A 12,970-nucleotide genomic window follows, 5' to 3' on the forward strand; every position below is an offset into this window, starting at 1 on the left:
TGTTCGAAGAGATAATGATTACAGTCGGGTCATGAGGTGTAGAAGGTCTGCCTCAACATCATTTAAAACGTACAACATTGAATAAACACAATAATGTCAATCATACGCTTGGTTTGTCGGGCGGGTTTACAAAGAACGCATTCAAGCTTTAGGCCGAGGGGCTCATTCGAAAAGTATTATTACATTTTGCCACCTAAGCCGCCCATAATCAGAATCCCACCAATGCATTCGCAACATGGAGGGAGGCGACTGAGCACAGCGCGAGCAGCCTACTTGTATTCTTGGATAACTCATTTGCGTATTCGCTCACGAATCTGTTAAAGGCAATGTTCAAAAGCCATGCATGACATAATGTTTTTTCCCGGTCACCGTGGCAAATATGTAATAATTATGAACATGGAAAATAAAAACAGAAACCCACTTTTTTCACTAAAATGTATATAAAACACTTTACAATCCATTTTCAAACGACCAGGTAAAAGTTTGTTGTCTGTTGACAGATCAGTGATAACCAAGCGAAGCACTTCGTTTTGAAGTTTTAAAATTTAAGTCCAAGTTAAGTTAAGGTAAGGTATTATACATTCATTTTTTAAACTTAATGACTGCCACAACAAGATTAAAAACTAATCCCGCGCGATACCAAATGTTGGAATAATTATTACTTCCCGTGTTTAGGGCGAAAAAGCAACTGTTCGGATAAAACCAAGAGTTCGTGAGAGCACTTAAAAAACGGTGATTTTCTTGCAGAAAATTTGTGCTCGGGTTCGGCACCACGAACAAACTAACGCCACGAACTCAAATCAACGACCAGGAAAGGTTTGTGGTCTGCTGACAGATTCATTGATCAGATAATTCCAACTTGTGTTTTGTTTGAATTTTTAACAAAATCTATCATGCTCTGAATTACACCTCATGCAAAATAACCTCGTTTAAAAACAATGATTTTGTGCAACACATATTCAATGCACTTAAAACACTTTTAAATTCTTGTTTCTCTGGAAGACCTTGCAACTACAACATCGGCATTTGATGTATCTTGGGAGGAATTTTGTAAACGAGAGCGAGTTTTGTCAATGATGTTGTCGATAAAATTGGAATACAAGATCGGATTGAGAGCGCTGTTGATCGGTAGCAAGATGATGGCTGAAACGGCGTAAGCGACGTTGGACACCGGGATTCCACTGAAGTTGATGAAAGCCATGATCGAAATCGGAACCCAGCAAAAAAAATCAGTGACGACCAAGCGAAGCACTTTGTTTTGAAGATCTATAAATTGAGAATATAATGGACGCTTTAAAGTAATCTGCGGCAAAATCTTTTCTTTTCATACCACTGCACAGTCGCAGAGTGTTTAGATAAACAGATTTATACAAATACGTTTTGATTTGTCTTTGCTTGTTGCTTTGCGGCGACCACTATTTTCTGTTTTCATCAACTTTTTACGAGATACCCAAACCACCAACGAATAAGCGCATGCCACGTAGGTGAAAGCCAAGAAGTTAAAGATTGTGATGGAGAGAGAAAATCCAAACGAGTTATCATTTCTTGAAACAAAGAGTCTTGGAATGCAAACACTGTCAGCGCTGTAGTACCTGTTGTGACGAGCAGATGGTTATTTATCTGCATGCTGTGATAGTTATATTAAAACGCAAAAACGTTCAATAGAAAAAAAATAACAAAATGATGATTTTTAAACGACAGGATTTTAAATGAAATTCGTACCCATAGTAGCGTGATATTTCCAAAGTCTGCTTGCTGTTCTGTTTTTGAACAAAAGTTTGTAATTTTCCCCAAGACGTTGCTCGTCTCACATCATCAGTAGCTTGGTCGGGAAGGTCAGTGTAATTGGGGTCAAAAGTAAACAATTTTTCGATCCATCTTTGAGCTGAAGAGAATTTCACGGTTGCGTTTTGAAAATAAGGATTGTCTTCCACCCAAGCAACATCAGTGTACAAATAATCAAGGTTTGGAGCGAGTGGAATGAAAGCCAGAAGAATTGAAAAGATCCAAGCAAACGATATACCGATCAACACTTGACCTTGAGTTGGTTTTGTAGAGGTGCTAAACGGCTGAATCATAAATTCACGATATTGATTTAAAATGCTTTTTTTCAAACCTTAGTTATATTATTTAGCGTCTTACTTTCAACACTGCACAAAGTCGGAGTGTGGTCATCATACCCAAAGTTATGACTGAGGTTTCACTTGAAAGCACAACCAATATCCCCATTGTTGCGCATGGTGTGCTAGAGAGCCAATCCCATTTGTTAATGCAATACACTCCGCTGTAAATTGCTCCTGCTATGCCCAAAAGTATGAGATAGAGTCCCATAAGGAAATCAGCGACCGCCAAATTTAACACCAAAAGGTGATTGGCTCGCGATAATACAGAATCCTTTTTGCGAAAGTTGCAACCTTCAAAAATTATAACCGCCTGCAAATAAGAAAATATTTGGAAACGCATTGCATATGCGTTCTGTTTTCTAAAATTTCATGTTTTAATAAGCATTGGGCTACCACTATTTCACCGAAAAATTCGTGCATTCGCAGCTATTTTTTACACTTTCTCGGTAACCTTTGTAAGTTAAATGTTATAACTTAGTAGCCGAAAGCTAACTTCTAATCTAAATCTAACTCCAAAATAACCTTAAATAGCTAACATCAACTTTTTGCACGGCATTTCTTTTAACTTAGCTACCAATTAACAACAGACTGCGTGACCTATTTACGGTGAAATAGTCACTTTCTATAAGAAGATTTATATAGAAATCTTTACAGCATTTCCAATTATTGAAGTTAGACCCATGATCCAAACAAGGACTCGTAGCACTGGACTTGCAATAAGTTCATATCTGGATGAAAAAGAATCTGTATTCTTCACTTTTTCATCGGTGGGACATTCATCGCTCATGTCACTGCAGTCACCTCGACCATCAAAAATCTAAACAATCACGACATGTCAGTGATTTTAGATTGGATTTTACTAAAATATCAAAGGGCAGAAAGGGATGATGAAGAAAAATTATGAAGTCTTTTTCTTTAGCAAACCTGTCGTTTATTTACAAACAAAGGTACTCCATTTTCACAATAAAATCTCCCGTCTTTGGTGCAGTTTAATTCATCACTGCTGTCATCGCAATTAATGATGAAATCACATATTGAGTCATTTTGAATTGAAACCTAAAAATCCATTTATTAATAAATTAATAAATTTTATTAACCGGATGTACTAACTGGTATTATCTGGTTATTATTAACAATTATTATTCTTATTATTATTATTATATAAATTAACAAACAGAAATTTTTGTATTATTACAGTGATACAAACAAACACTACATTAATTATAAATTAATTAAGTTAATGTATAAATTAACTTAATTCATTCAAAAATTAATTCATTCACAGAGGAATTGTAACAATATTCTACTGATAAGAAGGTTGGGTTTGGCTTCAACTTCAGGCCACATTCGGCCTGAATTTATGCTCACACTCTATTACGTTTTCATTATAATCTCACTTTCTTTGCACCAATGTGCATGCGCGCAGTGTGCTAAAATCTTCGACACAGAACAAAGCGTTGCTTAAAAAAGTATTGCATCAAAAGATGACTTTGATTCATTCAGAAAATTTAACTTTCGGGCATAATTTGGGCTTGAAATAACTTTCCCGGTTTGGGCCGGATCCGGGCCGAATTCAGGTTGACATTGACAATACAAGGCCCGTTTACAAGTCTGACTGATAAAGAATTAGGCTAAAAATTGAATTTAATTATATTTTAACTAAATCAATGTTCTTAATAGGTTGAATTAATTTTATAATATTTTACAGCAATATACCAACGAGTTGTTCAAAGAAGGGCAGTAAAATCTTCCTGGACAGTCTTGACCAAATTCATCTTCTCCTTCATTACAATCGACAATCCCGTCACACACAGATGATGAAGGAATGTTAACTCGGTTTCCAGCGTCGCAGTAAAATCGGTTTCTACATCCTGTTTCATCTTCTTGACGTTCCTCACATTCGACCGTTCCATTGCACGAAGCATCACCGTCGAGTTCAATTGTCTCAATATATGAAGTTGGAGTTGGCGGGAGAGGAGTTATTGTTGAACGAGGAGAAGGCAATGTTATTGGTGTAAAATTTGCACTCGAGTTAGGCTGGAGTGGAATTAATTGAGGAGGCAGAGAAAGGAATGGAAATATCTCCACCTACGCAAACACATAAATTTTTAAGCACCACAAAATACCTAGAACTCTATTTGAACTATCACAGTTATTACAGCAAGTCGGGTTTTTTTCAAGCTATTGATCCAAAGCATGTTTGGCATCATAGTAAATTTCTAAATCTTGTTGGGGGTCTGTTTAGTGCAAACAAGTAATAAGTTAATCTTTTTCTGTTTGTGCGTGCGTGCATTGGACCCACACACTTTAAACGCATGTTGAACATTTACTGTTTGATCTATCTTATATCATCCATTGTTTGCCTCTAAGTAATGGACAACTTTATATTTTTTACTTGGGATATTTTTATTTTGTTTCAGTTGGCTTGAAAAGTTCACAAATTGCCAGTACTGTATTGTTAATTTTCAGCCCGTTATGTCACCACGATGCTCTGATTAATGTCGGTTGACAACTAATGATCTATTCCAGGGGTGGGCAAATTTGTTCAATGAAAGAGTCACTTGCGGAAAAATATAAACAACAGCGAGCCGCAAAATCAGTAATGATTGTCAATTTGGTTATTATACTATTAGTAGTCATTTTGGGATATTACTTTTTAACTAAAAGACCCATAAAAACATGTTGGTGAGGTGCATTTTGACAACCTTTGCCATAGAGTATAGAATCTATACCTGAAAACAATGTCGGAATCGATGTCTAGTGTTACGTCATAAACGAAATGCTGGCCTAAATAAAGAAAAACTACACAGAAACTTTCATAAACGGTACTCTTGGTAGCCTTTACATTTTTTGGAATTTTACGATTCGACTAGAAGAGCCACAAAAAACATGCCGGAGAGCCGCATGCGGCTCGCGAGCCGCAGTTTGCCCACGTCTGATCTATTCTGAAGTTCTAAAGTTTTTCTTTGTATAAGAGACGCAATTTGTAAATAATATGCGAAAATATGCATCAGTTGACGAATCATGATATGTTTAATAAATCGTGAATTTTAGTAATGCCACTTGTTTAAATGTTTTTTTTAATGAACTGTTAAAATGTTTTTGATGACCTGTTTGGTTTACTGTACATTTACTTACAAACTTCTAAAAATGTTGAATCTAGATGTTGTGATAAATTCTGCGAACTTAATCAGGATGCGAACTAACAGTTGCGAACTTAACTATATATATGATATTACTGTATATTATAATCTTTGTTAAGCTAAAAATTTTTAATAGAAGTCAAACATTTCCAGTTTTATAGCCCAATCACTTATATTATTATCATCATTTAAAAATGTTAGGGGTTACTGGACCAGGCCTCGGCAGGAAAGGTTTAACCTAAACATTTCTTACTACTAAATAACGGGGCTGTAGAAGTTTTGAAACAAGTCAATAAATATAATTTCATTGCCAAAAATAATTTTTCTTTTGTAAAATATGATGCCATATTTAGAAAATGACGTGATGTTCTGTAAATCAGAATGCGTGATGATGACAAATCTATTGCATTTCGGAGAAGGGAAATATTTCGCAAAGTTTGTCTCGTAAAAAATGCTTTTTTATTGTCTAAATCTCTTTATTGTTTTTTATTAATATCAATCTCTTTAGCCGTACTACAACCCTTAAACATAAAAATTTGACGATTCACTGTATTTGCATAAAACACAACTTTGTTTAACATTTATTGTTGTTTTCAATTACCCATGTTTAAACTCAACAGCAGACTACACATAAAAATACAAAACTGCTTCTCATAATTTGTTGTTATAAGCCTAACTTTGAAACGTCGCTTAATTGTTGTTCGGTATCAACAGTTTCTGTCTGGTCACATAGTATCGCTTACATTGATAACCTACTATACCTTCCCTAAGATAGGTTAAAAGGTTTTCATACATGCAAAGGCCATATACGCATAAGCTATAAGCATAAGCTAAGTATACCACACTGAAGCAAATATTTTTTCCAATTTGTCGCAATGAATACAGTCTTGTGCAAATTAATTGACTAAAAAAATAAAATCCTTTAATGTCATTTTTTTTTCTTTTATTGAACATTAAACTTCACTAACTGATATATATTTAAGTTTTAGTATTTGATATGGCCTCCTTTATTTTTTATTACTTGTATCACTCTTTTTGGCATAGATTCTATTAGTCTTTGGCAGTTTTCTTTAATTTTTGTGTCTCGATACCATACTTGAATAATGGCCTCTATTAGTTTGGTCATGGTTGTGCAATCCAATTTCTGTAGCCGAGATTTTGTAATTGCCCATAAATTTTCAATGGGGTTAAGTTCTGGCGAGTTTCCAGGCCATTCTAAAACATTTAACTTGTGTTTCCTGAAAATTTCCTTTACTTTTTTGGCTGAATGACATGGGGCAAGGTCTTGTTGAAATGTTCCTCCACCATCAGGAAATGCTCTTCTCATGTCTGGAAGAACTTTTTGTTCAATTACAGTAATGTATTTGTCCGAATTCATCATGCCCTCAATAGGTAAAAGTGATCCTACACCAGAAAAACTAAAACTACCCCAGAACATCTTTTTTTGGGGATGTTTTACAAATTCATTAAAATGAGCAGGACTTAGCTGTTCACCCTCACTGATCCTGACAAATCGGCTGTGTTTTCCTTGAACAAAGAAATGGCTTTCATCTGAAAATAAAACCTTCTTCCAATCTTCTACTGTCCAGTTTTTGTGGTTTCTAGCCCAATCTAGTCTTTTTCTTTTCATTTTGCGGGTAAGAAGATGCTTTTTTAGCGGCTTCTTAGCTTTTCTACCCCTTTTTAGTAGGCGGCGACGCACGGTACTTGAGCTTACATAAACTCCAGCATGCGCTAAATCCTTTTGTAAATCAAAACTGGTTTTCCTAGGATCCTTTTTGCTGTTTCTAAGGAGGACTGCATCATCTTTTGGAGTAGTTTTTGGCTTTCTACCGCATTTTCCTTTGCGTCTTGGACTAACAGATCCAGTTTCTTTCTGTTGCTTGATAATCCGAGACACAGATTTTTGGCTGACTCCTACTATTCTTGCTATAGCTGTTTGGGTACAGTCAGAGTGTTCTGAAACAGTAAGAATGCGACTCCGCTTTCTTGGAGTGATATCTGTCATTTTAAAGCACAGAAATGTCAACAAGCCTGATTCTCAACTACACATCTAGCATATGGCTTTACTATAAGACATGGTTAAATGGGAAAAATTTAAAAGTCTGGCGACTTATGACGTCATGAAATGCATTTATGACGTCATAAAACGCTGTTTACAATTGTTACTTAATATGCAGTGGAGTTATATATTATTCGATCAAAAAATCAAATTAAAGTAATCGAGATATTTCCAAACATACCCTCGATACATTGTGCAAGGTATGAAACATACCTTTAGTCAATTAATTTGCACAAGACTGTATATTGTAAGCAGGTTTGATAAAGTTGTTTTGTTGTATATTTTGTTATCTGCTATCATATATAGTTAGGTTAAAGTATTGCCAGAAATGTAAATAGCTCTTTCCTAATATCATTAATTTCCACGTAAAGTAAATGCGATACGTGGCATATTCACCAATTTGCCATCACATGTGAAATATTTTGTATGAAATTGTTTTTATCATAATGACATGCTGAAAGTCAAGGCCATTGTTAGAAATATTGGTTAAATCATTGCTTTTCCTGAGATACAAGACAGCTAAAACTTTGTTATTGTAGTTGTAAATTATAGTTAAAAAACTTCAGTTTTAGTTAAAAAAACTGTCCAGATAAAAATAAACATGTAAGGTACTTGTACCGAATAAGGCCCGGTCCCTAATAAGGCCCATTGCTTATATTTCGCAAACCCGTGCAAATAAATAAAAGATTTTGTCCCTACATAAAAACTAATATAAATTCATGATGGTTTACCAGATTTCATCCTTGTCACGTGATCAACCGATTCGCTAGAGCACAACAAAAATTTGATACTTGCAGTTAAGGTGGTTTTGTTAATTTAGAAAAAAAGTAAGTGAGAATTTGGCCGGTTAAATGAACTGTTGTCTGCCGGCTGAAGTTTTCATGTAACAACCAACTTAGTATTGAAAAGGATAATGCACTTTTTTTTGCTAAAACTTTTCTGATGATAAAAATGTGACGTTTTTTTCGTGGATGCCACATGCGCCTAATAAGGCCCATACAAGATGCTTGGCTAATTGATGTCCAGACTTCAAGAGTAGTTCCAGTCATCAGTTGGCAAATTGTTGCAATTACTTTGATGCGCCTAGTGGAATCTTTTTAAATGTTTGTACAACTTAAAATGTGAAATTTCTAATAATGTTATATGTTGTCTATTACTATGTTTTGAATCAAAATACTCACAAAATTGGTGGGCCTTATTAGGAGCCTATGCTCCCAATAAGGCCCATTTTTTGGAATTTTTAATTTCTTTATAAAATTTTTTTGAGGGGTTGTTAGTTATTGTGGTTTGAATATGTTGTAGTCATATACCCTCACTAATACAATACGATTTTTCAGTCTATTCTCATTTATGGTTCTTGAGTTATTTTCAAAAAAGTGTTAGGTGGGCCTTATTCGGTACAGGTACCTTATATACTAAAAATGTGCCATCTATACATACAGTTTTTGAACAGATGATAACAGAAGGAGCAACGGCTGACTTCCCTGCCCAAAAGCGACTTCCGCATGTAAACCCTTGACCAGAAGGACATCTTGCCGAGCATTCATCATCTGGTGCGCCAGGTGGATCGCCCCAATATGTTATGAGTCTGCTACTTGATCCTGGTGGAGGACAATCTCCAACACCGTCACAAAGCGTCCCAGCAACAGAATAACCACTTGTGTCGCATCTGCATTCGGCGCCTGCGTCCTGCAGTAATCCGTCTTTGCACTTGAGTGTATCACCGCAATAGCTGTACCTGCAAGTAATATAAGTTATAGAATATATACAATATATACAGAATTAAAATCTGTAACAATTGGTTTCTACATATTTGATTACACTTCTTTACGGTAAAAAGTTAAATAGATATCGTTCTCGTATAAATATACTGCAGCGTTAAACACCTGACAAAGTGAAATGAAAAATTTCACAACATTTTATTTCCGTATTTAACAAGCGCATCTATTATATAAGTTTGTGACATTGTACTGGGCGGCTGAAATTTGTCACTAATATGAAAGAGCATAATAGCATTATTATAGCTTTCATGGAGTAGCCTAAGACAAATAAACACTTTCTAGTGTTATAGTGCCATTCGGTCAAAGTAGTTTATTACCTCTCATCTCTGTTGTCAGAACAATCTGCAATTGTATCACAAACCGATGTCCTATTTATGCAAGTCCCATTCCCACAATAAACCTCTCCCAACTTGCATGGGTTTTCTTCATCATCGCTGTATAGACAAAAACAGTGACACAGCATTTCTTCCCGCAAAGTCATTATTTTGATGACGGAAGTTGTGAAGATGGAAATATATTTTTGAATTTGAGTCTCACCTGGCAGCAGTGATCTTATTTTGATTGGTTTGAGGAATTCGTGTCTTTACATGTCTGCAAATCTCTGGAATAACTTCTTCTTCACATAAACATTCATCCGACAAATCTGAGCAATCGATGACGCCATCACACACTTTATGACGTGGTATGATCATTGAACCATCCAAGCATTTGTAGCACCGCGATCGGTTGAATCTGAAATAAAGTTATGTATAAGTTGACCAAAAGATTTCAAGTCTTTATTTTTGTATCGTTTTCACAAAGTAGCCACAACGTTTTAAATTGCAAGTTTACTCCTGATCACTTAAGATACATCAACCACCTTATTTCATCAGAGTTTGAAAAAAAAGTAAAGCAGAGATCATCTCCTTGATCGCAATCTTGTACTTCATCTTGTAACAACTGCTGCGGAAGACGACACACGGATCCTTGTCGGATGCATTTGAATCCTGCTCCAGACGACCAATTGTCATCTTCCTGGCAACCATCCCATTCGTCTCCATTACACAGAGTTGTTCTCTCCACGCAGTTGTTGTTTTCACATCGATAATAACTTGGACAATTCACATCGCAAGGTGTCGCATTATGACATTTGACAACTCCATTACAGAGGTAGGACTTTCTGATTGTGCACGTTCGCTTTCGTAATGAAAGGTGACAGCTTAAAAATAAACGCAAACTAAAAATGACGTATGTTTTGCGTCATTTTTCGTAAAAGTATTTCCTAAAATTGATGAACCATATCGATGCTATAATAAGAGTCTTAAATTTCCCTTTATTTGTTGTATGAGTTTAGGAATATTATCAAAATTTTTTTCTAAATCATTAAATTACCCAATCTCATCGGTTTTGCATCGGAGACAGGAAAAAATTGTATTAATTTCGTCACTTCCGTCATCGCAATCTTTAATTCCATCACAGAAACTTACTACGGGAATGAAACTCCCGTCTTCACATTGAAATATGTTGTGATTGACAGATGTTTGGGGTTGAGCATCGAACAACCGCAGAGACAATATAAGCAACAGACTTATATAAAGCAATCTTTCCATTATATTTTTTCGGTGCATAATCTCTTGTTATAAAACTTTTGCTGATTTCATCTGACGATCTTAACTCTTTAAGCTGAACATTCAATAATTATATCGAACAGAATCAAATGCTTTTAACGCTTTTGTACCCAAGCATCCAGCAACATGATATAAACAAATGCTGTAAACTTTTATAGCCAGATAGTAGTATTAAAATCTTGCCATGTTAACAGCGTCTAAAGAAAATAATTAAAGGTTTGCTGAACGCGAATAAACTGTTCATATGCATACGTTTTTAAATGCTACTTTTCTACTCTAAACGTTGTTTGGTTTATTGGGAAAGTAATTTTTAACAGTTTACAGTTTGTTGTTATTCGTCTTAAAACATTAACACCAACGTCACGATTTCCTGTAAGAATACATATAACGATGAAAAGCGTTTTGAGTTGGCAAGCGCTGACTCAAACGCTGCTGGCTTCGAAGCTGTGAATTTCCTGATACTCATTGCTTGTCTCATATACTTGATGCGGTATACCACTATGTAGCATGCTGCAACCCTGTAAATTCATTGATAGCGTGTCTTCAAAGACAACACAACTGTATCTGCTACCAAAAGCTTTCTGCGGCAAGTCGCACAGGAACCGCTCTTATTAGTACAAATCAACAACAACAAATACCTGAACTTGTACAAGTACCTTCGAGTACCTACAACACAAGTACCTTCGACGGACTATGTTGTATCTGAACGTCTCTGGCATGAATTCGAGCAAACTCACTGGCATCGAGCAGCTATTGCCCACAAAAACCGGCCCTTGTCATTCTCCTCCAAGAGATCCACCCAATATACAATTTTCTTTCTTAAAGCTCTATATCATTTGCTGTCATAACTTGACTCGAGTCAGTTCGGACTTTCGCTCAAATCAAGTCCTACGTTCCCTTATTTCCTGCCTTCAGTGCCCATTTTCTGCATTTACTCGATTTCCAATATTTTTTTTAATTAGTCGTGTCCCATGTTTTGCTTACTGAGGAGGCGGTATTTAGTTTAATGTTTATTAAGTTAGAATGTTAGATCATGATAAGACTAATACTTTTTATTTTATTATTTTGCCGTAACAAGTCCAATTTAACTTTTTGGTATTGCAAATAGAGTGCCATGCTAACAACTGTTAATTAGAGTGATGAATACGACCTACGAACGGTATGAATAACGAACCACACTTGTATATTTCTTGTCGATTGATTTGGCTTTAAAATTGTTGTTGCTTTAGGACCGTGTTTTTGTTGCTTTGGTCTATAAATCTTCCGAATGGACAAAATCAGAGAAAGTTTATTCCCGCAAAGTCAATATTTTGATGACGAAAGTTGAGAAGATGGAAATATATCTTTTAACGTTATTCTCACCTTTGTTTGACTTTTTTTTGAAGACCAACAATGAACCCTCCACTCCTAGGAATTATAGGCCAATATTCCTGCTATGCATCTTGATGAAAGTATGTAAGTGTCTTATATTAGGCAGGATATCATTACATGTAGATGATCAGTTTACACCCTATCAAGCAGGCTTTCTACCAGGACACTCCTGCTGCGGACAAGTTCTAAGCATTACCCAATACACAGAGAACGGATTCGAACGGAAATTCACCACCGCGACGGTCTTTGTGGACCTATCTGCTATGCTTACGGTACCGTCAGACACAGGGTCTTGCTCTCCTAGATGTAACAAGTAAATACAAGTCCACAATGACTTGCTCTATGCAATCGCTGATTTCCTCATGGGAATCAGTCTATCTCATAATCTTGGGCATAGAAGTAGCAATTTACAATGGAACTTATTGTCTTCACAAATTGGCTCTCTAGCCACAGCATGTGGTAGAATGGGGATACTGGTTGTGCTGAAGAGCGTAACTTCAATAATAACTTTGGGTTTGATGACAACATGTTATATACTACTAGCTTAGAAGATTAATGGTTGATGGTTTCTTCTATGTTTTACGTTTTAGCTCTTCCGATCTTCGTCAAAACCAATACAAGGTCCCTTTTAACCGGCATATCGTTTGCTTGGATCGTTTCATTTCTCTTGGCTTTCATTCCTTTGGTTCTTAGTTTTAATTTTCTTTGCGCTGATCAGGCGATTGTGGAAAACAATCCTTATTTTAGAAATGCCACGGTAGATTTTTCTTCAGTTAAAACTTGGATTGAAAAATTGTTTAGCTTTGACCGCGATTTTACTGATTTTCCTGATAACCCGGTCAAAGACGTTAAACAAGCGAAATTTTGGGAACATCTTCAGACT

General features: G+C 35.8%; 1 protein-coding gene across 1 annotated transcript; it reads right to left on the minus strand.

The window, feature by feature from the left end:
- Positions 1–367: 367 nt before the first annotated feature.
- Positions 368–11,064, minus strand: LOC143460429 (uncharacterized). Its single transcript, XM_076957930.1, has 12 exons — positions 10,481–11,064; positions 9,969–10,307; positions 9,647–9,841; positions 9,427–9,543; positions 8,769–9,066; positions 3,840–4,211; positions 3,048–3,179; positions 2,776–2,940; positions 2,143–2,433; positions 1,723–2,069; positions 1,378–1,592; positions 368–1,266 (listed from the first exon to the last, which is right to left on the minus strand). Exons 1-12 carry the CDS (start codon positions 10,714–10,716, stop codon positions 980–982), a joined length of 2,994 nt encoding a protein of 997 aa, XP_076814045.1. The 5' UTR covers positions 10,717–11,064; the 3' UTR covers positions 368–979.
- Between the last annotated feature and the right edge of the window lie 1,906 nt (positions 11,065–12,970).

The sequence above is a fragment of the Clavelina lepadiformis genome, chromosome 5, assembly GCF_947623445.1.
Source record: "Clavelina lepadiformis chromosome 5, kaClaLepa1.1, whole genome shotgun sequence".
In the NCBI taxonomy this organism is placed as follows: domain Eukaryota; kingdom Metazoa; phylum Chordata; class Ascidiacea; order Aplousobranchia; family Clavelinidae; genus Clavelina; species Clavelina lepadiformis.

Coding starts and splice junctions, on each gene's coding strand:
- LOC143460429 (XM_076957930.1), bottom strand. CDS start 10,716: ATGCACCGAAAAAATATAATGGAAAGATTGCTTTATATAAGTCTGTTG. Junction 2,070..2,142: donor GACTTTGTGCAGTGTTGAAA/GTAAGACGCTAA, acceptor TTTATGATTCAG/CCGTTTAGCACCTCTACAAA. Junction 1,267..1,377: donor AAGCAAAGACAAATCAAAAC/GTATTTGTATAA, acceptor CTCAATTTATAG/ATCTTCAAAACAAAGTGCTT.